The sequence below is a fragment of the Thermobia domestica genome, chromosome 10 (genome assembly GCF_964235325.1).
Source record: "Thermobia domestica chromosome 10, izTheDome1.hap1.1, whole genome shotgun sequence".
Lineage (NCBI taxonomy): Eukaryota > Metazoa > Arthropoda > Insecta > Zygentoma > Lepismatidae > Thermobia > Thermobia domestica.
The window spans coordinates 11,428,002-11,452,577 of record NC_137463.1 but is presented as its reverse complement, the minus strand read 5'-3'; the positions used below and the strand labels follow the sequence as shown (position 1 = coordinate 11,452,577).

Sequence of the window (24,576 nt, the reverse complement as noted above, 5' to 3'; positions counted from 1 at the left end):
AAAAGCTTCCCTTCCTAGCAAGATTACCAACTTGTTTTCTCGCTCTGCAATGGCGAGATGAGATGAAGAGGACTTTGTTTCTACTGCCTAGCTGCTCATTTAGTATCAATAGTAGTAATAAGTGTTGAGGGAAGTCCGTCCTTATCTATAAAGGATTTGAAATAGTGTTTTGACAACACTGCACTGACTACATTGGTGAGATTAAACTGTGATTGCTGGGTGCAGTAATCTGTAACAATTACCATGGAAAGACGGTACAACTTGCCACATAGCTCACCAGACACTTGATTTATTGCACAAAAAGTTACCCGGACGAGTTCTGTCGATAAATGGTTATGTAAAGAGGCCACCAAGATCTGTGATTTTTCTCCACTAGATTATTATTATTATTATTATTATTATTGTAGGTTTACATCATGCCGTCAAGCCACGAACAATTCATGAACTAAAAGAGAACATTGGATGCAATATATTTACTGCGCAATATGTGTACAAAGTTGGACCTTCAGAATGCTTCCACTCACCGAAGCAGAGGACGACATTATATTCAAAACATAGTACCATTGTTATTTTACTATAATAATAATAATAATAATAATAATAATAATAATAATAATAATAATAATAATAATAATAATAATAATAATAATAATAATAATAATAATAATAATAAGCTAACTAACTAACTCTATGGCCTATGGAATCCGCGTTCACAAAAGCTCTCTATTGACTTCTGTCCTTAGCCAACTGGATCCAGTTTCTATTTTGCACTACTATTTCTGCGAGATCCATCTTAATATTGTGCTCCCATCTGTACCTAGGTCTTCCTAATGGTGGTTCTCCGATTGGCCTCTCAGTTAAAACTTTGAAAGTGTTCCTACTTCCTTCCATTCTGCCAACATAACCTGCTTGACCTGCTTACCTGAACCGCCTAGACTTGATGACCCTAACAATGTTTGGTAAACGCTATCAATTATGTAGTTCTTCGTTATGAAGTTTCTGTCATTCCCCATTTCCGTTTCTCTTGGGTCCGAACATTCGTCTTAGGATCTTATTCTCAAGTAGTTCCATTTTGCGTTCTTCCCTCAGAGTAAGCGACCATGTTTCACAACCATACAGAACAACAGGCAAAGCTTAGTACAAATATTTATATTTTAAGCTTTAAATTCCTCGACAGAATTCGTGACGACAAAAGATTTTGAACTGAATAATAACACGAATTTCCTGCTTTTAGTCGACATTTAATTCCTTCGTAAATATGGTTTTCGTCTGTTAATATTGATCCTAGACATTTGAAAGTTTCCACTTTATCAAAACTATTATTTGATATTTTATGGCATCCATAATTTGCTGTATTATGATCCCGACGAACTTCCATGTATTTAGTTTTCTCTGCCTTTACTTCTAAACCCATGTCCCTGCAAGCGTCGCGTTTCTTTCTATTGTTCTCCTGTTATCCCCTATTAAATTAAATTTACATAATCAGCATATGCTTTAACCTGGTGAATACCATTCAGCTCTAGATCCTGGTTGCTACCTTTGATTTTCCTTATAGTGTACTCCAGGACAATAATAATAATAATAATAATAATAATAATAATATACGTCATAGAAACACTACTATTATCAACGATAAACATTCATCTCCATCTGATTCTTTACAAGATAGGGTTACTTCGCCATTCAACTTTGTTTACCTAATAACTAATTTATCCTACAGTGTTTCTTTCCTTAAATATACAAAATTAAATCTTTCATCGTCAATATAACAAAAATATTTTTATTTTTTCTTAATCAGTTCAACAATAATGCCTCTGTCTAAATCTTTCTTTCGAAGTTGCTCACTTCAAACACTCTTTACAGCATTTTACAGTTCACTATACATATTTATATATTATATATAATATATATATACAGGCACTAGGAACAAACTGTTCTTCGCTTCAAGTTTATTCTTTCGCTTTATCACTCGAAATCAGCACTTTTTTCTTTTTACGAAAACGAAGTATAAATTCACTAGGGAAAATGTTTTGTGCAACACGCACTATGTGGTTGTCTTTGTGGTGGTTTGCTGTGTTTGTTCATACTGACCACGTTTCCAAAGAAAGAAAAAAACATACACTTGCAGCACTATGTAAATAAAATGAATTAAATTAAATTAAATGAGCATTTCACAGTGTTAATGAAAATGTAAAATTCTTCTATGTTCACTTTGCAAAAGGAAGAAAATCACGCAAAATCTTTTGTACTATCCCGACCAGAAGGAATAAACGTTATCACTACAAGAGAGATGAGCCATCCAAGTTTCTGGGCTTTTTTCAGTTTTTTCTCTCTTCTTTGAAGTTTATTTTTTCAAATACAGGCGTCTGTTTGCCATAAACAATATCACAACAGCAAATAACAAATAAAAAAAAAACTTTTTTCGAAAACTGTCTGTCACATACAACACCGCACTTGGTTCTTTTGTACTATATCAAAGCTGATCACGGTAATGGCCATGGGAGTCCAGAAAAGTCCACTGGTCCCCCTAAACCCGCATCCGCCTCCAACAAACTCATGATCACTGCCATGGCCGCTTCGTCATTTCCGTCGTTGGAGACGTTTTGATTGGGCGACTCAGGCAACGCGGCACCACTGATCATACTGATCATTTCGTCATCTGGTCGAGGCCCTGGAATAGAACAGAAAACGTAAGTTCACAACAACAATACGTAACATATGAGATTGAATAACATAACTAAGCTAAACTAGTGGCACAAATCCGACCAGAACTACAGTGGAGTCTCGTTAATTCGAACTTGGATAATTGGAAATATTGGATAAATCGAACTTTTGAACCTATGTTTTGGATAATTCGAAGTAAATACAGTTGAAAATTTTTAATGTTGGACATATGTAAACAGAGAAATAAAGTTTTAACGTGTTTTCAGTCATCCAGATGCATCCATTGGGAAGAGTAATACAAAAGATAAATAGAAAATCTGTGTAATGATAAAGATGAAGGTGAGTTGGGGAAGAAGTAAAGATAGAGAACGTGTGGCAATCTCATCTTGTTTCAGAATTGGTTGAAAATTTAAGATGAATTGTTGATAAAGTCAACCAAATGTTATTAATATCGTATTCCACGCAATACATGAAATTCAAGATTTATTGACCATACAAAAACAATCAAATTTAAGCAAATGAGGTTTACGACTTCTTAAAAGTGAGAACAGAACATTCAAATTGTTACTCGTGTTTAATTGTTTGGGCTATTCAATGTATGTTGTAGTGTTGTACGTAAATATACTTTCCATTGTGCACGTAGTTTGAATTATGTGGAGTCAATGCCGTTTGTTAGTTTGCGGTATTCTATCACGCAAATAAGCTGCTTTAAAGGTAAAGTCTACACCATATGAATATGTTTTTGATGCACAGTACTTTGGTTTGTTTGTTGTTTATATATGTGAAAATGAATGTTGTTGGATAATTCGAATTTTGGATAATTCGAAGTTTTTCTTGTCCCCTTGGACTTCGAATTAAAAAGAGTCCACTGTATATGGTTAGCGTACGCGCCTTTAGCGTTGAGGAGACCCGGCGTGAGCTCATGTGGTTCAGATCCCACGTTAAGCTGTAGCTCTACGTTTCATATAGCCTTGTTGCTGAGAAGGACGCTAAACTAGGATCTAATCCAACAGAGCACATGATTTTAAATTGGTGGATATGTAGGAAACACACCGCCGTTTGTTTCCGATTAGGGTGGTATTTAGCGTCCATTTCAACACCAAGATTCTATTAGACGTGGACCTACATTTTAAGGTGAAACGGAAACTACTGGAATGCGTTCAAATTTCAACGCTCTCCCACCGAGAATCAAACCCGGGACCCCATTCACCAAAGGCACGTCTACTAGCCACTAGACCTGCGGGAACAATATGTTTTTCTTCAGATGGCTATCCAATTGACATAAAGTTTGTATGGTATACGCTCAGTTTTACGTCGCATGTTATGCCGTATAAGCTAAAGAAGATGGTGATGAGAATGTATGTTATGGTGGAATGAAGAAAGTGGGAGGAAACAGGAGAACACTGAGAAAAACTACGTACACAGTGTTTCTTCACCACAAAGTCTACTTGGCGCGAGCCGGGATCGAACCAGCGATTCCACGTACCTGAGGTGAACGTTTTACCATGAGTCACTGCGACTCCTATGGTATGGTGCGCTTATATATGAAAAAATTAGCACAGTATATTACAATATAAGAGTTATTGTTAAGATCTGAAAAGAGCGTGAGATATGTACCAAAAAAATGGATTTGATTCCCTTGTACACTAAACGCGCCATATATTTCTACACGCTATTTTCCCGGGAAATTAGTCATTAAATAGAATTGAATAATTATTCCCATCAATGATTTTTATTACCATCATTCCATCAGAAAGGCCCCATGCTGTCCATCTATACCATTTTGATAATGTTTCAAGTAATTTGAAGTGGAATTAAGCATGTTATTTAGAACATTCAAATGGAGTATATAATGTTGTTTTAAACATTCTGGTAGTTAATATTGCTGCATTGATACGAATTATCCATTAAATTAATTATGTTTTATGGTATTTAAGGAGGTTACCGGCTAGTACCTCTATACTTTACCAATAAACTTCTCAAACTAAGATTGAAATCGCACCTGTTTTAAGAAAAGTCACCACTGATGATGATAGAGATAACCACTGAAAATCCTGGCAATCAAATATACATATTGATGAATACCAAAGAATTGGTTGATTTCAGGTTTAGAATTTCTTTCAGCACTGAGATTGTATGAGACATGGACCTACAGCTTAATGTGGGATCCGAACCACATGAGCTCCCGCCAGGAATCGAACCGGGTCTCCCGCGTACGCTAACCATGCAATTACGAAAGGAGCTCTCTAATGTTCGCACTAACGATATTAGGAAATATATCATACCTTGTCCTGAATATCTCTACCTCTTCTGCCAAAACAACATGCACGCCTGTTCAATTTATGCATTTGAAAAATAGTAATTAATCAGCAGAAAGAGTGGAGTGCAAATTCGTCTCGGCAGAAGAGGTAAAGGTATTCAGGACAAGTTATGATATACTTCCTAATGACGCGTAGTTTAAAAGAAGCTATCAATAATAGGTTCCCAAAACTGTTTTGGTTATGTGGTACGGGTGCTGGAAGTAGACATCATGCTCATGTTGAATGTGCTGCTTTTTGATAAGTGTATCAATAAATGCCTAATAAATGCTCCCATGAATACTCAACTTATATTTGACTCTATTATATTTGGGGCTGAGAGGTAAACTATGCCAAGTCATTTTTTGGCCGAAACTAAGTTATCATATTTTTTTCTTACTTATATTAGTACGAGGGACACTAGGAATATTTTGAGATGTGGACAACTGGAACGCAGGAAGTGAAAAAAATTTCCGTCTATAAACAATCGACGTAATTCAACAAAATATTTGTCTTCAAAATACTTTTTCGCTTCTCCTGTGAAATTAATATTTTATGACTTATACTACTTTACTTCTCAGCCCCAGAATATATTGGGCGTCTATATCGCTGATATATAAACCGATATATACACGCTCCCGAGTATTCAGCTCGCGACTATTCAGCCTACTTTTCTTTTATCGTCATTAAATGAGGAAGACAAGACGTTGCATTGGCAACATTGCCAAGGCATTGGAAGCGGGCGTCTGCTACGATCCTCCTACGTGTCGTGTGCAAAATACAAGTTATGACAGAAAAAGAGCAGCGTTCTGCTCTTTGTTTATTGTTTCCTCAGTCTGTAACGGAATTCAATACAATACGCTTGCCGCTGTTCCTGATTATAACTGTACAATACGTATTCGTAAATTGATCTTGGGGTATGCTTAATGTTCATAAAGAAATAAATTCACAGAACTCCGGCCTATCCGGCCTGCCTTTCCGCCATATTAGGCCAGATATTCGTGAGTCTACTGTATATACATGTTTATATAATCAGTTCTATGAAATAAGGTATTGGCAAAAGTAGCGTCTCCCCTTTGTAGTTCCTCAAAATCAAATATAATTCTACAGCACGGCGCAGAAGTAGCTATTTTTCAGACTTTTTAAATAAATACTTGAATTATTACCTCCAAAAAATTACAAACTGTTATGGGATAAGTACAATAAAACTCCTTGTTAAAACACACAAACGTACAAACATTTATGAAATACAAATAAACAAACAAATAAATAAATAAATAAATAAATAAATAATAATAATAATAATAATAATAATAATAATAATAATAATAATAATAATAATAATAATAATAATAATAATAATAATAATAACGTACACCGTAATGTTTCAAAGTTTCGTGTTATTTTTCATCTCCTGAGATAGAGGCAGTCCAAAGTAATGCTGATTTTACATATAAACTTGATTTGTTATTCACGTACTGACGTATTTTTCTTACTTTTTTTCTAAGTAAAATGTTTTGGAGTTTTAAGGGTGGGAGGCGATTGTCCCATCTTGTCCTACATGGACATTCATGTTCGGTTTTGTTCAAGAAAAGTCCTGCACTCTTACCCACAGTTAGAATGAAATCGAACAAATGTCGATGACTTTCTTTAGTCAATTGAATCTTTATTTAGAACACAAGTATTACAATTTCCTACGTAGTTTTGTCAAAATATCGCCTTCTACATCAAGATGGGTGGCCAAGATTTTTTTGAGCAAGACTGCATATATATAAGACTGACTGAAAGATATGTTCCCTTAAACACACAGCTTACAGCTTTTATTATTATTATTAATATTATTATTATTATTATTATTAGTAGTAGTAGTAGTAGTTGTCGTCGTCGTCGCCGTCGCCGTCGCCGTCGTCTGTCGTAAAGCAGTTTTCTTACCAATCTTCTCACTACCTTTGTAACCCTGCCTTACAGTTCTCGTATTTAATAACGGAACGAAACACTGAATAGTATTTCTGCACACACAGAGACTCTAGTCTTCATTACGAATGTCTAGGCTCCAGTAACTGACTAATTTCATGCCTTAAAGTAATCGAAGATTCAGCGTACCAGAAACAAAATATCTGCAAGTGTTCATCCAATCTAATCATGATTGTCATTAACCATTTTCTCCAAAATCCAGCTTTATACCGGATGTCCAGAACTCTTTCCCTGTTTACAAACATTCATAAGGCATAAAAAATATGGCATACAGACAAATACTTTTTATCTTGAATTCTAAGTAAGATTTTCAAGTTTTTTGTATACATACGTACTGTTATTTTGTTTGTTACAGGACCCAGTGGCATAACAACAGCAGAATTAGACACCATTTGCAGAAATGTGTACTCAAACCAGGAGAAAGCCTAATATGTCCTCTGGTATTACGAGACACAGTCACCCAAAACAATCCAGACACAATTCCAGGCGGCATACCATAGACAGCCACCAGATGTTAAAAGCATCAAGATGAAGTGTGCTAAGTTTAAGAAAACAGGCAGCGTCAGTGATCTCCCTAGAACAGACAGGCATAGACCTAGTGCGCAGACAATTCAGACAGTGAGAGACGCCTTCGCGAGAAGTCCCAAGAAGACAGTCCGCAGAGCCTCAAGTGAGTTACAGATTCTTAAGACATCAGTGCACCGCACCCTACATAAACATCTTCTTTTCCATGCATACGAAGTCCAGATTGTGCAGCCCCTACAACCAACGGATTACAGTGCTCGATATGACTTTGCTATTGTCATGCTGTCTGAGATTGAGGAAGGTGTTGACTATCTGAAACGTGTCCTTTTCTCAGATGAGGCCATATTTCACTTGAACGGTGTTGTCAACCGACACAATGCTATGATCTCAGGGTCCGAAAATCCTAACGCTGTGTTTGAGACCGTCAGAGACAACCCTAAGCTGATCGTGTGATACGGTCTTATGCACAATAAAATCATAGGCTCTCTTTTTTCATCAGTGAAAATACGATCACAGCCAACACCTATCTTGATATGTTGCAGTTATTTGCTATGCCACAGATTCGGGACATTCCGAACTAAATTTTTCAACAAAATGGTGCGCCACCTCATTGGGTGTTAGATATCCGTGCCTATTTGGATACATTTTCGGGAAGATAAATCGGGCATGATGATCGATCCAATAAACTGGCCTCCGCGATCAGGGACGTACGCAGGGCCCCCCGGATCGCTCCTTCCCGAAATTTCAACTTTTGTGTAAATTTAGCTAATTTTAGGGGCAATTTTAGGAATTTTAATATAAAATACCCTCATATTGAGTTTGGACCTCTCACGAAATAAATTCCTACGTACGCTACTGTCCGCGATCACCGGACATAACACCACTGAATTTCTTTCTTTGGAGTTATGTCAAGGACCAAGTTTACCAAACACCAGTTAACGACATTGCAGGATTTCGACCGTAACATCCATCCCTCCGTAATGTTGATCAACACATGGGTGGAATTTGAATATCGCCTGGATATCCTTCGGGCAACTAAAGGATCATACGTGGAAATTTATTAATTGTGTACACAAAAACTTGAATATGTTACATGCAATTCAAGATAAAAAGTATTTGTTGTCATATTTTATGCCTTATGAATGTTTGTATTCAGGGAAAGAATTCTGACCTACTTTACTTTCAGTCTGCCCAATCGTATTTAAAAAGGTTTTCATTACCCAACGTAAGCTTACTCTAAATAAATTAACTAACGCTCTTACCTCCGTCGTTAACAGCGTTCGAGAGCTGAGCATTGTTCCTGATATTGTTAAAATTTGTCATGTTGTTGTTGTGGTTAGGTCGTTGAACAATGCCTCCACCGTGCTGACCATCCATCGTGTTTGTTGTTGAGATCTGTGACTATAAAAAAATAAAAGAAAAATTAAGGTCATCCAGAAAACGGAATTATTATAATTTTTTTTATTATATGGGAAAATTACATCTATAATTTATTAGTATACCAATCATCTGTCTTAAACTTGTAGTTTTTAAACGTATCTCGGTTTATATAATATCTTCATTAAATGTGAAGACTCCTCCCTTTACCTTGTTAATGGAGGAATTTCAACCGACGAAGATGACGCGTGTAAACTTAAGGCCTGTCACAATTCCTTGGAGAACGTCTATAGGCCCATTCTATGGTGAGATTTAGGGTTTCGGAAGTAGATGATTGGCCTCTCATTGATACGAAAGTTACGCCAAAATTTTTAGGGTGATAAAATAGTTCGAATCTCACGAAACTTTACAGGCGTTCAAAGAAAAGTCTTCTGAAAATACACACCAATTTCTCAACCAAAATTTTGTACCGCTTCCTCCTTTTCATCAAACTTGATCCTATTGAGTGATGGAGCAGAAAATAGTGACATGACGCCAAGTCCAGCGAATAAGGAGGATTTTTTTTTTCAGCGAAGAAGTCAACTCTCCATGCATCCGCATGTAAGTTAACGTGGTGAAGCAGCGTTATATGAAGCCCTCCCTTTGGATGTCGTTTGTATCATAACTGGAAACCTGAGGAAGAAAAATTGTGCACCAAAGAACAATCTCTGATTTTTTGGTTTCAACAGACCTGATCTTGAGAAAAAGTACCATCTTCTTTTCCACACTCCGTAAGCGTCGGGCATTTGCGGCCTGGGACCTACTTCATGAACCCGGGGTCAATTACTGCTTGCTTTCATACCCACGTATTCATATATCTGTGACCACTTCAGACAATAGTTTTGATTTTCCGTCATCAAAGTATGCAGCATTAATTTGCACCAATTCATCCTTGTTTAGCTTGTTAAATGTTCAAGCAATATCGAGATCAACCAACTTTCAGTTATTGATAACTTTATTTTAGATTTTACCATAACGGGATTTTCCACAACAGCAATGCTTCAGTTCAATTTCTTGTATCAATATTTCAAACACTTCCACAGTATTATTATTATTATTATTATTATTATTATTATTATTATTATTATTATTATTATTATTATTATTATTATTATTATTATTATTATTATTATTATTATTATAAATGCCCTGCACAAATCATCTTCCCGATAAACACCACCTTTAGGAAGATACTTACGTGTCGGGTGGGGAGGATTGCGTGCTACAATGAAATTTAGAGCTGTGTCGGCGGTAGTTCACCACTACCCTGCCGAATTGGTCTAAATGGAGTGGCCAGACACAGAGTGTTTTGTGAGAAGGCAGCAGTTCTCCAGTAGCCAAGTTGGCGGATATCATAGTGATTGGTACGTTAACTTGGACATGAGTTCCAGGCGTGGTCAGAGTGACTTCAACGGCTGGGATGATGTGGAGTGGAAGGCAACGGGAAACCACCATTCTATGTTTCCCTCGTTTGCTGACAGCAAAAAGATAGTCCAGGTCAAAATATAGTTTCGGAAGAGAAGGATAAGAAGGAACTGTATCATGAGGGACGTGCTAGAGGATATAGTAGCAACAAAAAGAGGGATGGGGTGAAGGAGCTACCATTAATGGACGATATCGAAACAGAAAAATAGTACGTGAAGACGAATAGGTTAGAGGAACACCGTGGAACATGGAAGCTTCTCAGTTGCAGTAATTGTCCTGCCAATAATGGCAGAATACTTACGATGATGATGATGCACAAATAATCCGCAAACCGGATAACCTGCGCACAAATAATTACAATCTTGAACTCAACACGGATAAACAGAATTTGGATAAAGAGTGGGACATCACTATACTGTAAAGAACTTTATAAATATGAATTAAAGCGTTTTAATTTACAAGAGCAATGATTGCTACATGCACATTCTATTTGAGCTAATAAGGTTATAAAGTTTGTACAACTTCCCAACTTTCAAAACATATAAAGAGCATACCCTACCATCATCTCTTATACCATATGTGAATTAACGAATGTTAATTATAGTGCTAGTTACTATATAAATATTAGTACAGGGATCATTTCACTGCACACTGAAATATATTATGGAAGTAAATAATTTATTGTACAAAATACCTTTACAGGCCTTCAATATAATCTCCATTCTTGCTAATGATAGCTTCCCAACAGTTTGGTCAATTCTATATACCGGATAGGGCATCTTCATTGTTGAGTTGTCTGATCCCTCGGGTCACCTCGCTGGAAGCTTTGTCGATTGTATCGAAACGCTTTCCACGGAGTGGTTTCTTCAATTTGGGGGAAAAAAATCAAAGTTTGGTGGGTTCAAATCAGGACTATATGATGGGAGGAAAATATTTCCCATCTACATTCGCAATTCTTTTGAGACATGCTTTCTGCTCTTCACTCAAATCATGCGGAACCCATCTAACAGCGATTTTTCTGATCTTTTAACTTTTCAGTAATGATTCTGTAAACTGAAGTGACAGACATTCTAGCCTCATATGCAATTTCCTCACATGTTTTTCGTCGATCCTTCTCTGAAAATGTCATTCCCACAATAATGTCAGAGGTCTGTTGCAGTTGACGGTCTTCCACTTCTTGTGTTGTCCGCAGTGCTTACAAGATCTTCACGGTAACGATCTGACCACTGTGATACAGTGCTACGATCCACTACACTATTTCCACAAACCTCTCGCAGAGCATTGTAAATTTCAGTTAGATTCTTTCCACGTAGAGTTTCGATTTTGATATAGGAACGCTGGTCACTATGTATAATCCGACCTGAGGCGGGTTCACCTTCCATTTTAACATTGAATTTCTCACAACACAGCCACGCGAACCAGCAAACACAGACACAACCATCAAACCCAAACTCTGACTCACAACTGACATAAAATTGAACTTTGTCATACCACTCAAACGGGCGCGCATGCGCTGTGTGCAAGACTTTTGAAATGACCCTCGTATATTCGAATTTTCGGAATTATCGCATTTTAATTTCAAGTATATCCTTTTAACATAATATACAGAGTAAATAGAATTATCTTCTTCAAATTGTAACTCGTATTGAGCTCCTTTATAAGACATCATTACAAGAAGTCGATACTACAGAGAAAATAAATTTCTACATTTAAACACACAACGTAAAGGTTGGTAGTAGGAGATAATTGCAAAAGCCTTTACAAGAGAACCACAAATGCTTACCAGACTGTTCACGACCGGCGCTTCGCCTGCAGCTCCAAGAATCGTCTCAAGCCCTGGCGACGGGCTACTCCCTGTCGAAGAATCACCACGTCTTTGAGCATCCAGAACTTCATCCGCTATTTGTTGGCCGATTTTACTCGCTTCTACGTGAGAGCTGATCAATCGCTGCATCTCTCGACCACCAAGCATACCGTTAGCTGTTACATTAAAATAATAATAATAATAATAATAATAATAATAATAATAATAATAATAATAATAATAATAATAATAATAATAATAATAATAAATAATTTAAATTTGTTTTCAAGTATCTGGATTTGTTTTAATTGACATTTTGATCTTAAATTTTCTTCAGAACGCATAAAAATTAAATAAAGTACAACAAGAATCTTAGGAATGATCAAATATATATATATATATATATATATATATATATATATATATATATATATATATAACGGAATAAGCACATCATACTATCATACTAAATTAAGTGATAGTTTTGGTTTGGGTACACTATATGTAGTTCTGCAGATATAAGGCGTACAAGAAAATTTTTGATTAAATATATTGAATCTATTGACCCAAAACAAGAAACATGCGTTGACATAACGTGGTTACTCGAACATAAGAGCACCCCTAAATATTTGTGTCGGTTTTGTGAACCCATTAATTATGCGGATACAATTACACTTCTATAAGATCATTACAGAAAATATATGCAAGTGCCAAATCAACAGCTTATCACTGGTTGCGAAATCAGTGACTTATTAGAAGTATCTTTATCAGAGACTTATTTTTCAAAGCAACAAGTCTTGAATTTTTGTTTGTTTATTTGCAAATCGTAAAATATTTCCATGTAGAAACACTAGAATAATATTAAAAGTCATCTGTAAATACTAATACTGGCACTTTTCGTTTCTTATGATTTTATGGTATATACAATTGCACACGTGAGCGTCACGCTTTACGGATCAGAGACGTGGACATTGAGAAAAGCTGAAATATCCAAGCTGGAAGCATTTGAAATGTGGTGTTGGCGCAGAATGCTGCGCATATTATATACCGAAAGGAAAAGGAATGAAGACATAATAAAGGAAGCTAATGAAGGACGACAGATCATGAAGATAATTAGGAAAAAGAAGAAACAGCACGCTTGGCCATCTTATTCGGCACTTTGATTGGATCACCGTGCTAATAAAGGGAAAAGCAGAAGGAAAACCAGGAAGAGGAAGACCAAGGATAGAATATTTAGATGCAGTTTTATACTTATCAAAGTATAAAACAGCTCCCTCAAGGGGGAAAGAAGTTTTAAAATGTCCATGTTGCCCACCAACCTATAATTGAGGTGTACAAGAAGACAATTGCACAATATTTGATTTTGAAAAATTTTGCAGAAGTATCACGAGACTAGTAATAAAACTGACTGAACATAACTATATCTGGGAATATGATTTTTAATTTTCCTTCTCCCCAAAGACGTTGAGGACGAATTGATGTATATGTGTTTATTGTTATTTTTTTCTATTTTGAACATTAGTACATTTTGAGGAAAATCATTGTATATATTTATTTACTTTCTCCCTTTAACTCACTGGAAATTTTCTGCCTTTAAACTTACTCCCTTTAACTCACTGGAATTTTTTCCCGTTAACTCACTGGATTTTTTTTCCTTTAAAATTTCTCCCTTTAAACTTACTCCCTTTAACTCACTGGAATTTTTTCCCTTTAACTCACTGGAAATTTTCTTCCTTTAAACTTACTCCCTTTAACTCACTGGATTTTTTCCCTTTAACTCACTGGAAATTTTCTGCCTTTAAAGTTACTCCCTTTAACTCACTGGAATTTTTTTCCTTTAACTCACTGGAAATTTTCTGCCTTTAAACTTACTCCCTTTAACTCACTGGAATTTTTCCCTTTAACTCACTGGAAATTTTCTTCCTTTAAAATTTCTCCCTTTAAACTTACTCCCTTTAACTCACTGGAATTTTTTCCCTTTAACTCACTGGAAATTTTCTTCCTTTAAACTTACTCCCTTTAACTCACTGGATTTTTCCCTTTAACTCACTGGAAATTTTCTGCCTTTAAAGTTACTCCCTTTAACTCACTGGAATTTTTTCCTTTAACTCACTGGAAATTTTCTGCCTTTAAAGTTACTCCCTTTAACTCACTGGAATTTTTTCCTTTAACTCACTGGAAATTTTCTGCCTTTAAACTTACTCCCTTTAACTCACTGGAATTTTTCCCTTTAACTCACTGGAAATTTTCTTCCTTTAAACTTACTCCCTTTAACTCACTGGAAATTGTCTGCCTTTAAACTTACCCCCTTTAACTCACTCGAATTTTTTCCCTTTAACTCACTGGAAATTTTCTTCCTTTAAAATTTCTCCCTTTAAACTTACTCCCTTTAACTCACTCGAATTTTTTCCCTTTAACTCACTGGAAATTTTCTTCCTTTAAACTTTCTCCCTTTAACTCACTGGAAATTTTTCCCTTTAACTTACTGGTAATTTTCTCCCTTTAAACTTTCTCCCTTTAACTCAATGGAAATTTTCTCCCTTTAACTCACTGGAAATTCTGACTCCTGAAAGTAACTTACACTTCCTTGCTTTCGACCTTCCATTGGAGCTTTGATCACGAAGAATAAAAATATATATGGAAAGTGATAAAAATATAAACAAATAAAACCAAACCACTTGGTGTAACAGCCCATTTGTGAGCCTAAGCCTGCTCCAGCGCCATCTGCTAGCGACTGGCTAAACTACGTCCAGCCTAGCGGAGAGCAGTGGTCAGCGCTCTGTCCCTAACAGGCGCATTAGGAGCTTTCTACAACTAGTAGCCGTCATTTCTTGTCTTCATGTGACTCCCCAGTTTGCATTACGACGCTGGGTGAACGCCAAAAATTGGGAAGCACTGGTCGGAAATCGAAAAAAAAAAAAAATGAAATGAAATCTTTAAGTTTTACGTCCCACGGTTATGCCGGTTAGGCTAAAGGGGTCGGTGATGGTGAGAGATAAGTGAAATGGTGGAATGAAGAAAGTGGGAGGAAACGGAAGAACCCCGAGAAAACCCACGAGCACAGTGTTTGTCCACCACAAAGTCCACACGGCGCGAGCTGGGATCGAACCAGGGACCCCAAGCACCGGAGGTGAACGCTCTAACACTGAGCCACCGCGCCCCTCTTGGTCGGGAATCGAACCCGGGACCACGCAGACATGAGTCTAACGGTCTAACCACTAAACTACGGTGTCCTTTTAATAAAAACATAAAGGAAAATAAAAAAACTCATCAGGATCGAGCAGTGCAAAAAACAGAAGAGAGCGGAAAGTTAAAAAGTATACGATATTTTCAGGAATCAGAAATTCCAGTAAGTAGAACAGTAGTTAAAATTCCTGAGCGTGTTACCATATTCTATATATATATTTTTTCTTACTTAAAAACATAATGCTAAATCTTAGCCCGTATACTTTGAAAGAAATGCCAAATTATTTAATAGACTGTCAAATTATTTAACTATTCTATCAGGCCTTGTTACATTTTGTACTAATACACAATAACACATTGAGCGAGGCTATGTGATAATATGTTAAAAAAAAAAAAAAAAAAAAAAAAAAACACTATCACGTAACAGTTTCAACACAATAACTGTGTCTTCGTCAGACTTCCAGTCCTTCCACAGAGAATATTATTACAAATTATTTAATACAGTTGTTTTTCTTTTCTACTCAATTTATAACAACGAATCTAAAAATTCTTTCTACAATTACAGTAGCGCTTTCATAATTCAGTACATCTTAATGCTGTTGTGAAAATGAAATCTATTAATGAACACTGTTTCGTCAAAATCTAAGAGTAACTTTTATCAAATCGTTACGGACAGATTGATTTTTACCAACTCTTGAATGCTATATTACTTACATTGATTAAAGAAGTCGAAGTTTTCTTGAGATTGGGACGAACCTTCTGACCTTACAGCGCTGCTTTCCACAACACGAATATCCGATCTGGAAAAAAAAAAAAAAATATATATATATAACAATTGTTTGTATCAGATAGTACGAAGTAACACTCAATCACAATGACATATTGCCAAAATGAAGTAAAAAGAAGAAGAAGAAGAAAAAAAGGAAGAAAGGGAAACAAGATCGCGGTTATACTCATATTTGAAATAAATAAAGAGTTCTTAACTTCAACACCTGTTACCCCTTCATTTTCTTATTTATTTTATTTTATTTCTATTATCGTAACTTGATGAATAAAAAGCATCAATTGTAGAAAATTAACTGCTGTATGGCGCATGAAAATATAATTCCCGGAATATGCGGAGCGTATCACTATGTTGATGACCTATCCAGCCATTCGCACTGGAGCACGCTCCGACAGTTCCCAACATGCACTCAACTTTGTCACAAACTAATTGACTAGATCTATGCGAAGTAGCAGGTAAATAGCGCATCTGTGCGCAGCGTTAAGTGCTCACGTTTACTTGCTCCAGAAATCAATTTGTCAATTTGACCAATCACCTTATTCCCCTGACTTAGATCCATGAGATTTTTGGATGTCTCTAAAATTAAAAACTATTTTAAAAGTACATAGATCTAATGACATTCTACACATCCAGTGTGTACCGACAAACAGTCCAAAAAACGAGTTCAGGAATATTTTCGGTGGTGGAGCTAATTCTAGCAAATTCCTTCTAATGTACACTCCTACACTTTTCCGCCAATTATATATCTCAAAATCAATTAAACTCTGTGTTAAAATGCTAAAATCACTTTTGATGCAGACGAACCAATATGGTTTGTCATAAGCTCCGAATGTGCTTCATTTTTGTTATGTGACATTCACTAAGGGACTGCGGTGGCTTAGTGGTACAGAGTTCATTTCTGGTGCGTGGGGTTCCTGGTTCGATCCCAGTTCGCGCCAAATGGGCTTTGTGGTGGACAAATACTGTGTGGGTGGGTTTTGTCATTTCCTCCCACTTCCACAATTTCCTTCATTTTTCATCATCACCATCTCCTTTAGCCTAGCCGGCATAACTGTGGGACGTAAAACTCAAAGATTTTATTTCATTTAATTTGACATCCACTACTCAATATTAACTGAACTAAATGTTTATGAGAAAGAAATACTGAGAATATGAGAACTATAATTGTGAATAAAGACCTTTCTATAGTATTTAAATTATGTATTTATCTAATGATATATGTAGAAAATTAATGCATTAATGCAGCCTATCTCAAACTGTGTCCCATGGGCAACAAGTGGTCCTCGAGGTATGGCCTTGTGATTCTTAGATTGAATACTAGTCCAATAAAAGAGAGACTCAATAACATTCGAGTGAATGCGTATCACACATTAATCAATAAAATTCAAGTGAATGCGTATCACATACTCCATTTGAAAATCTCAAGCAGGTAGAAATTATTTTATTTCTTCAGGTAAAGACTACACAAATTTTCATAGATTATATAGAAGTATTACTATAAAACATTCTTGATGCGTTTCGATTATATATATAAAACAAATATTTTCTTGTATTAGTACGAATATAAAATTAATTGAATTCGATTTGATATCATTTTAAAAATATAAATATACTGTCATTTCTCAAACACTCTCAATTCTCAAATACTCATATTCTCAAAATATAAATATACTGTAATATTTTCTTTTTAAAAAAAAAAAAAAAATACTTTCGAACAGAACAAGAGTAGGATGATCAGTAGAACATTTTGATTAATAAAAATAGTCCCCACTTGAAAAAAGTTTAAGAAACGCTGCATTAACATAACTTGTTTTTAAAAACAAAGCTTTAAAAAATAATGGGAATTTAATTCTTAATGTGAGTACATTTCATATTTGTCTCATTTCCTTGACGGACCAAGTACTTACAGAATCACTGAGTTTTTGGCAATCAAATATTCGACATCTTTAGTCCAAGGATTCCTAAACGATTTCCATTCACTCTGAAGACGAATAAACGAGCCTTCTTTACTACGAAACCTGTAGATCTGAAAATATAGTAAATGCAAGCACATGAATGTCAATAGTCAAATAGTTTTCAACGTCATTTACTTTATTTCAAAAAACCATTATTTTTAAATAAGATTTGCAAATTGTTAATTTTTGTATGACTTTCATTATACAGGGTGTTTCAAAACAACACCGACAACGTTTGGGAAGTGATTCCTGACATCAAGTTTAGACAAAAAGTATAGATCAACCTGGGTGCACAAATGCTTCCTTTCGGAGTTATAGGCTGCCGAAAACATGAAGAAATGAACTTTAAAGGTCCATAGCTCCAAAATTATGGGACCTACCGTACTCGGGTCAAGACTTGGGAACTAGTATGTGCAGAGCCGTAGCTAAGGGGGGGCCAGCGGGGCGCCCGCCCCGGGCGCTGACAGCAAGGGGGCGCCGCACGAGCAAGGAAAAAGAAAAAGTGGTGTTGAACATGAGTAAAAGACGAGTCGCCCTCAGAAAGTATTGGCGCCCTATTAGATAAATATTGCTATAGGTTATCAATGAAATACATAGATTTCTTAAAAATTTTCTTGCTCGCTTCGCTCGCAATGCAAGAGTTTAAATAAGTCACAACAAGTTTTTACTTATTACTTGAAGATTTATTATACATGATTTCTTAATGACATGTGGTATACAAGGTGCCGAGTAATGACTTATAGTGTACGCATGAGCATTTTCAAAATCAGAAACGAGCAAAGTCGTGTTCGGCGTTTTGACAGTGATGAATTTGCTGACTTCAAAACGTTTTTCTACCCAATCGGATTAATCACGACGCACAGTGGGGCCAAAGCACTGAATTCTTGGCAAAAATAAGAATTCGCAATATGAAGCGGAAAATTGAAATCAATTAGTTCGGCGTATGCAGTGGCTACAATAATGTTATTTCGACATTATTTAATCAAAAACATAGTTTTACATCATAAAAGGAAATATCCCTTATATTCGCGCCTAAATTATATAACAGATTATATGATTGGCATAAAGAAACGCGTGGGCAATATGCTTTGATTTGGCAATTTACGATTGGTTTATATTCTTATGTATGGAAGGAAAGAGTGTACTTATTCATTTTACAACTGAAGAGTAATAAAATTGAAGAAAAGTTCTTGCTTCTCAAAATTATTTCAAAGTTGTGGAGGATTCGTTATGACAATGAAGATGCAAGGACCTTCAATACATAAAAATTATCTCATCACAAGTTCTCGATATGAATATATTATCAGATACATTAAACATATTATGATTTACAAGCATCAGTAACCTGTTCAGGTTGTTTCATATATTGCATCGTGCATTACGTGAGCTCATTTCAGAGCTTGATTGGAACGCTCTGAGCTGGAGCGAGCGGAGGCTCATTACAGTTGATTCCAATGTCACTTCTGTGCATGCATCACAAAAACACAATACTGAATTGATCAACACCATTTTAATATGGTTCATAGATTGTTTAGCATTGGCGTTTCAAAATGTCGCCACCATTAATCAAATATGTTTGACTAGAGTTTAGTTCTGTTGGTGAATGACTGAGAAGTATGACTAGATGTTGGAAACAAGATGGGTCTGGGGGCAAAATTCCCAGAATCGACCTATATTCAACTTTGTCACTGCATGCATGTCTAATAACCTAACACTTGTTCTCACATTCATCCCAGCTCAATTCAAAAGCAGCATTGCATCCAGAATGCGGTTTTCCTCAAACATTTTCATGTGCTATATTTTCCAAACGTGCAAATATGTGCAGGTTTTCTCTTTGCATACAGTAAGAACAATGTTTCTGTTACGACATATTAAAAAATCACAGACATATTATGCCATATTTTCTAGTAAAATGCCATTCTATCGTTTTACCATACTTTATATGCTTTCAGTACCACAGCATTTTCCAAATATGATATTAAGTAGGGGATTATCATAAGGATATGATAATGATATTAGCTAATGTGATTATTGACTACACATCACATCAATATTCTAAATATACAAAACGATACATACATGTCGGTCGTGTCACCATGTTTACCAGTCACTGAATATCTACACGCAATGTAGAAATAGTCGCATTCAAAATCAATTTCCTATCTTCTCTCCGGCTTCAGCGGATAACCAAATTTACACGTCCCATGAGTTCATTGTAAGTTGCTATCACTTATTTTCCTGCACACTATCTTACGTGTACACTATTAAGGCTTCATTATAACAAATTATATCAAGTCAATCTTTTACTTCATTCTTCGAGTTTTTGCTAAGAATTGCCTGGTTCGGCCCCACTGTGCGACGGTGAGAATGAAGGTATGAAAGTGAGAAGAGTGAAGAGACACATTCAAGCTGCTGTTTGTGCGATAATATTAAAAATAAAGGTAAACGAGGAGAACAATAACATTTTCGAACTTCAAGCACTTGTAGAATAGCGACTTAAGGGATCAGAACTTAGCCCAAAGAAGTTCAACTTTTTTAGATACTAATCACTACCAATGATTTATTTTTAAATTCCATTAACATATGAAATTCTTCCAGTTTGAAGGAATTTATTGGGGTCATTTTTTCATCAACTTTTTGTATTGTCAGCATATTATTTTGTGCATACGTGTCTAGTTGTGTGATGTTTTTATCTATCTACATACATACAAAACATAAGTACGCACACTCTTAATATAAGTACGTGTTAGTGTATTTTAATATGTTAATTAATAATAAGTAGCTTAAATTCGGAACTTTCATTCGTTAAGAAATTAAGTAATTACTATAATTTCAGACATATGTAGTAGCCAAAGTATATTTTGGATTTTAAGTACAAACATTGAACATATTCTTCACCTCAATCGATCAATATTTAGAAATTCACAAAGAAGGCTCCTTCTGAATTTCCATTACATTTCACAAAATATTTTTTACCGTAAAAAGATCGAAATTAAAATGCTATTGACGTGGTCACATACAGAATAAAATTAAAATGTTTACAATTATTATTGGAAATTAATACTGTCACCCATTTCGAACAATTTAGAAGCACATAGTTTTTAATGTATTGAAATATAATTTCTTATCGATAGTATTAAACGTTGTACATAGTAGTAATTTTCCTGAACTGTTCTCCTAGTGAATTTGTATACAACCAAACGTAGTTTTGTCAATCTTAACAAAAAGCCCAAAATAAGACTCTTGAAAACAGCTCTTATTTGAAAAAGAATACATAATGATCGTTTTTAGTTGTTGCAATGGTCTTTCCAAGAAGATTTATAAAAATTCAGCGTAGCATAACAACAAAAGCTGCTTTTCCTTATATATATATATAATGATTGGTAAGATTAGTAAGATGAGTATAGGGGCGCCGAATTCTACTTCGCCCCGGGCGCCGAAATCTCTAGCTACGGCTCTGAGTATGTGCCCTATCCAAATATCCAAGTTTCAGAATCCTGCGGTACTTCCACAATTTTTATAGAGGTAATTGGTGAGGACTTCAAATTATATGCCCCGAACCAAACTCCCTCTATAAAAATTATTGTGTGAGTGCCTCAAGATTTTGAAGCATGTATTTTTGGATAGCGCATATATTAGTTCCTAAGTGAAGTCTTGACCCGACTACGGTAGGTCCTTTAGATTTTGGAGTTATGGACCTTTAGATTTCATTTTTTCATGTTTCCGGCAGCCTATAACTCCGAAAGGAAGCATTTGTGCACTAAGGTTGGTCTATACTTTTTGTCTTATCTTGGCGTCAGGAATCACCCCCCAAACGTTGTCGGTGTTGTTTTGAAACATTCTGTATTCAATTACTAAATCACTGCTCTTGATTCATTGGCATACGACACATTCTTCGTTATTAACCCCTTACTCCAGGAATTATGGTATGACTACTACAATACACCGTTCATACTTTTATTTTTAAATAACTAAATTCAGCATTACTTTTTAGATATGCAATTTTAAAGTTATAATTCAGATATGAGGAAAATAAGTATAATCAAGAAATTGTTATTACAGGTTCATAATGTGACCCACGAAAGATTTAATACTTGCATTACAAGATATCGAAATTACAACATATGTAACAACTTCCGGAACTAAACTGACGTATGATTACAAATATTAACTTGGATTAACCTTAGTACACGTATATCATTTAAACACCCGACGGAAAAACTTATTAAAATATTAATCTACAACAACTAACTCTATGGCCTATGGAACCCGAAGGTTTAATGCCGCGTTTACAAAAGCTTTTCATTGATTCCTGTCCTTAGCCAACTGGATCCAATTTCTACTTTGTATTCCTATTTCTGCGAGATCCATCTTAATATTGTTTTCCCATCTGCACCTAATCTTCCTAATGGTCTTTTCCCGATTAGGTATGCAGTTAAAATTTTGAAAGTGTTGCCGCTTTCTTCCATTCTGGCTACATGACCTGCCGCCTGAGTCTCCTACCCTTTACAATCTTAGGCAAACGGTACAACAACTAATTTGCAAGAACTAATTAAAAATTTAACCTACAAGTTAAATAGGTATACACAGTCCATGCTTTTCTTTACTTTTTTTTTTTCTTTCTTTCTTAAATTGGATATTCGTTTACCACCATACAATTAGGATCAGGAATTAGATTTTTGGGCTGTCGGCATCTGTGGCCATGTTAGCCCGTCACGTATGAGAGATGTCCCTCCGCGATCACACTATCCGGGGAAAGGATAGAGAGAAAGAATTGGGGAAGGAAGAAAGTGACCTGGGACCAATATGTTAGGACCATCGCGGCATTTGCCTGGTGTGAATAAAGAAAACCCAGGGAAAACCTCGCTCAGCAGGCTGGCCTAAAATAAAGCTTTTACATTTTTTCGACCGAGTGTCCCCACCGGGAATCGATCCCGGGACTGCTCGTAGCAAAACCACCAAACGACTTGGTTTAAATATTCGTTATTTTTATAGAATCATAGGCAAAAGTACAGAAAAAATATTTTAAGAGGAATTGCTATTAATGCATCGTGAAACAATTGGAAGAGGGTCAATTGATTATATTGTACAAAAAATATAATGGAATATTAGTTCATGGATACTTATGACAAGTCAAAGCAGTAGAAAGTCCGTCACGGTATTCACAAGGATAGTATATGTAGTCTCAAGATTGTAACCATATAGTACATTTGAACCAGTCTGGAAAGTTTTGCGTTCACGAAAAGCTTCATGGTTCTGTCAAAGTTAAGATATTTAGGAGTGCAACTTTTGTTACTGAATATTGAAGTATTTGTACATATATAAGAAGAAAGGTTTTGTTTGATACTTCTGTACCACAACGATTGATGCCATAAGATGTTAGTTATGTTTGCAGTGAAAAGTCTTAAGAAAACGCGGCTCGGGAAGATAAGAATTTCCGATTAAAATTTCGGCAATTATTAAATATATTAACTATATACGTGTTTCCTTGCTTTCTTCATTATAGTACAAAGGGAATGTCTACATGGTTCCAGTATTTAGCATAAGCCGAATTAGGTACAATCAGCAATTGTCTCATTATATACAATGATCAAAGAAAATATTTACAAATCCTATATAGCAAAAATGCTATTAAACCATTCTGAGTTAAGGGATTCTATGCATACCTGTGTCGTGACTCTTTCGGAGGATTGAAGCGCTGCTTTGTGAGACTCTGCAAGATGAGGAATATCATCGTGGTGATAATATTCATACATACTACTACCCAGAAGCTCCTGAGGAAGAAATCCTAGCACAAGCGTCGCCCTGAAAACAAACATCAAACTACTTTTGAGAAAGAACTTAGTATAAAATTTTAAATATTGTCAAGAAACTTATTTGGACAGCAGCAATTTAGCTACTACTTACGAATAAAAACTTAGCGCAGAAGCCATATTTGTATAAGCTTAATACTTATCTTACACGAATACGAACTTTGCAATGCGTAATATTTCGCTCAAGACATAAACAACATCATCAGTAATAATAGGAGAGGATAAAAATTTCTCTTTTTAAATGAAGTGCTCAGTTACGCAGAGCAGTATAATAGTAATTCATGCGGATATACTATTTACACGAATTTAATTATTGTATACTCTATCGTATCTTTACCTAAAATTAGAAAATAAAAACACACACATATGCGCTTATACTTTAGAGCAGTGATGGACAAAGTTTTTAGAGAGTGGCCAAAAAAAAAAAAAAAAAAAAAAAAAAAAAAAAAATGCAGGCCAACTTTATCTAAAAATAACAATGGTTAATTTTACAAAATTCTTGTAATATTAAGCTCTATTAATGATTAAAAGGTATGAAGGGTAATGTGATGAATGAATCTGAATGTTTTTCTAGAAATTTCTCATAATCTGGTTCGAACTGGGATGCACTGATTCTCAGAAGTGAACTTAAAATTCGTCAGATTAGGAATCATTTTAAGGGCCGGATAGAACCTTTCATGGGGCCGCATCTGGTCTGCGTGCCGTAGGTTGCCTATCACTGCTTTCGAGTATG

At 35.5% G+C, this 24,576-nt stretch overlaps 1 protein-coding gene across 8 annotated transcripts in view; it reads right to left on the bottom strand.

The window, feature by feature from the left end:
• Positions 1–1,760: 1,760 nt before the first annotated feature.
• cyc (basic helix-loop-helix ARNT-like protein cyc) overlaps positions 1,761–24,576 on the bottom strand; it is a 323,518-nt gene continuing 300,702 nt past the window's right edge. For 7 of the 8 annotated variants that reach the window (XM_081727689.1, XM_081727685.1, XM_081727687.1 and 4 more), the window contains 6 exons: positions 23,697–23,835; positions 17,983–18,101; positions 16,006–16,091; positions 12,085–12,281; positions 8,723–8,861; positions 1,761–2,671 (listed from right to left, as the gene is read on the bottom strand). In XM_081727689.1, the coding sequence (XP_081583815.1) occupies positions 2,484–2,671; positions 8,723–8,861; positions 12,085–12,281; positions 16,006–16,091; positions 17,983–18,101; positions 23,697–23,835 (868 nt within the window). In that variant the 3' untranslated portion in view covers positions 1,761–2,483. Of the gene's footprint in view, positions 2,672–8,722; positions 8,862–12,084; positions 12,282–16,005; positions 16,092–17,978; positions 18,102–23,696; positions 23,836–24,576 lie in introns of those variants that run through there. The other variant, XM_081727692.1, reaches the window with a different exon arrangement.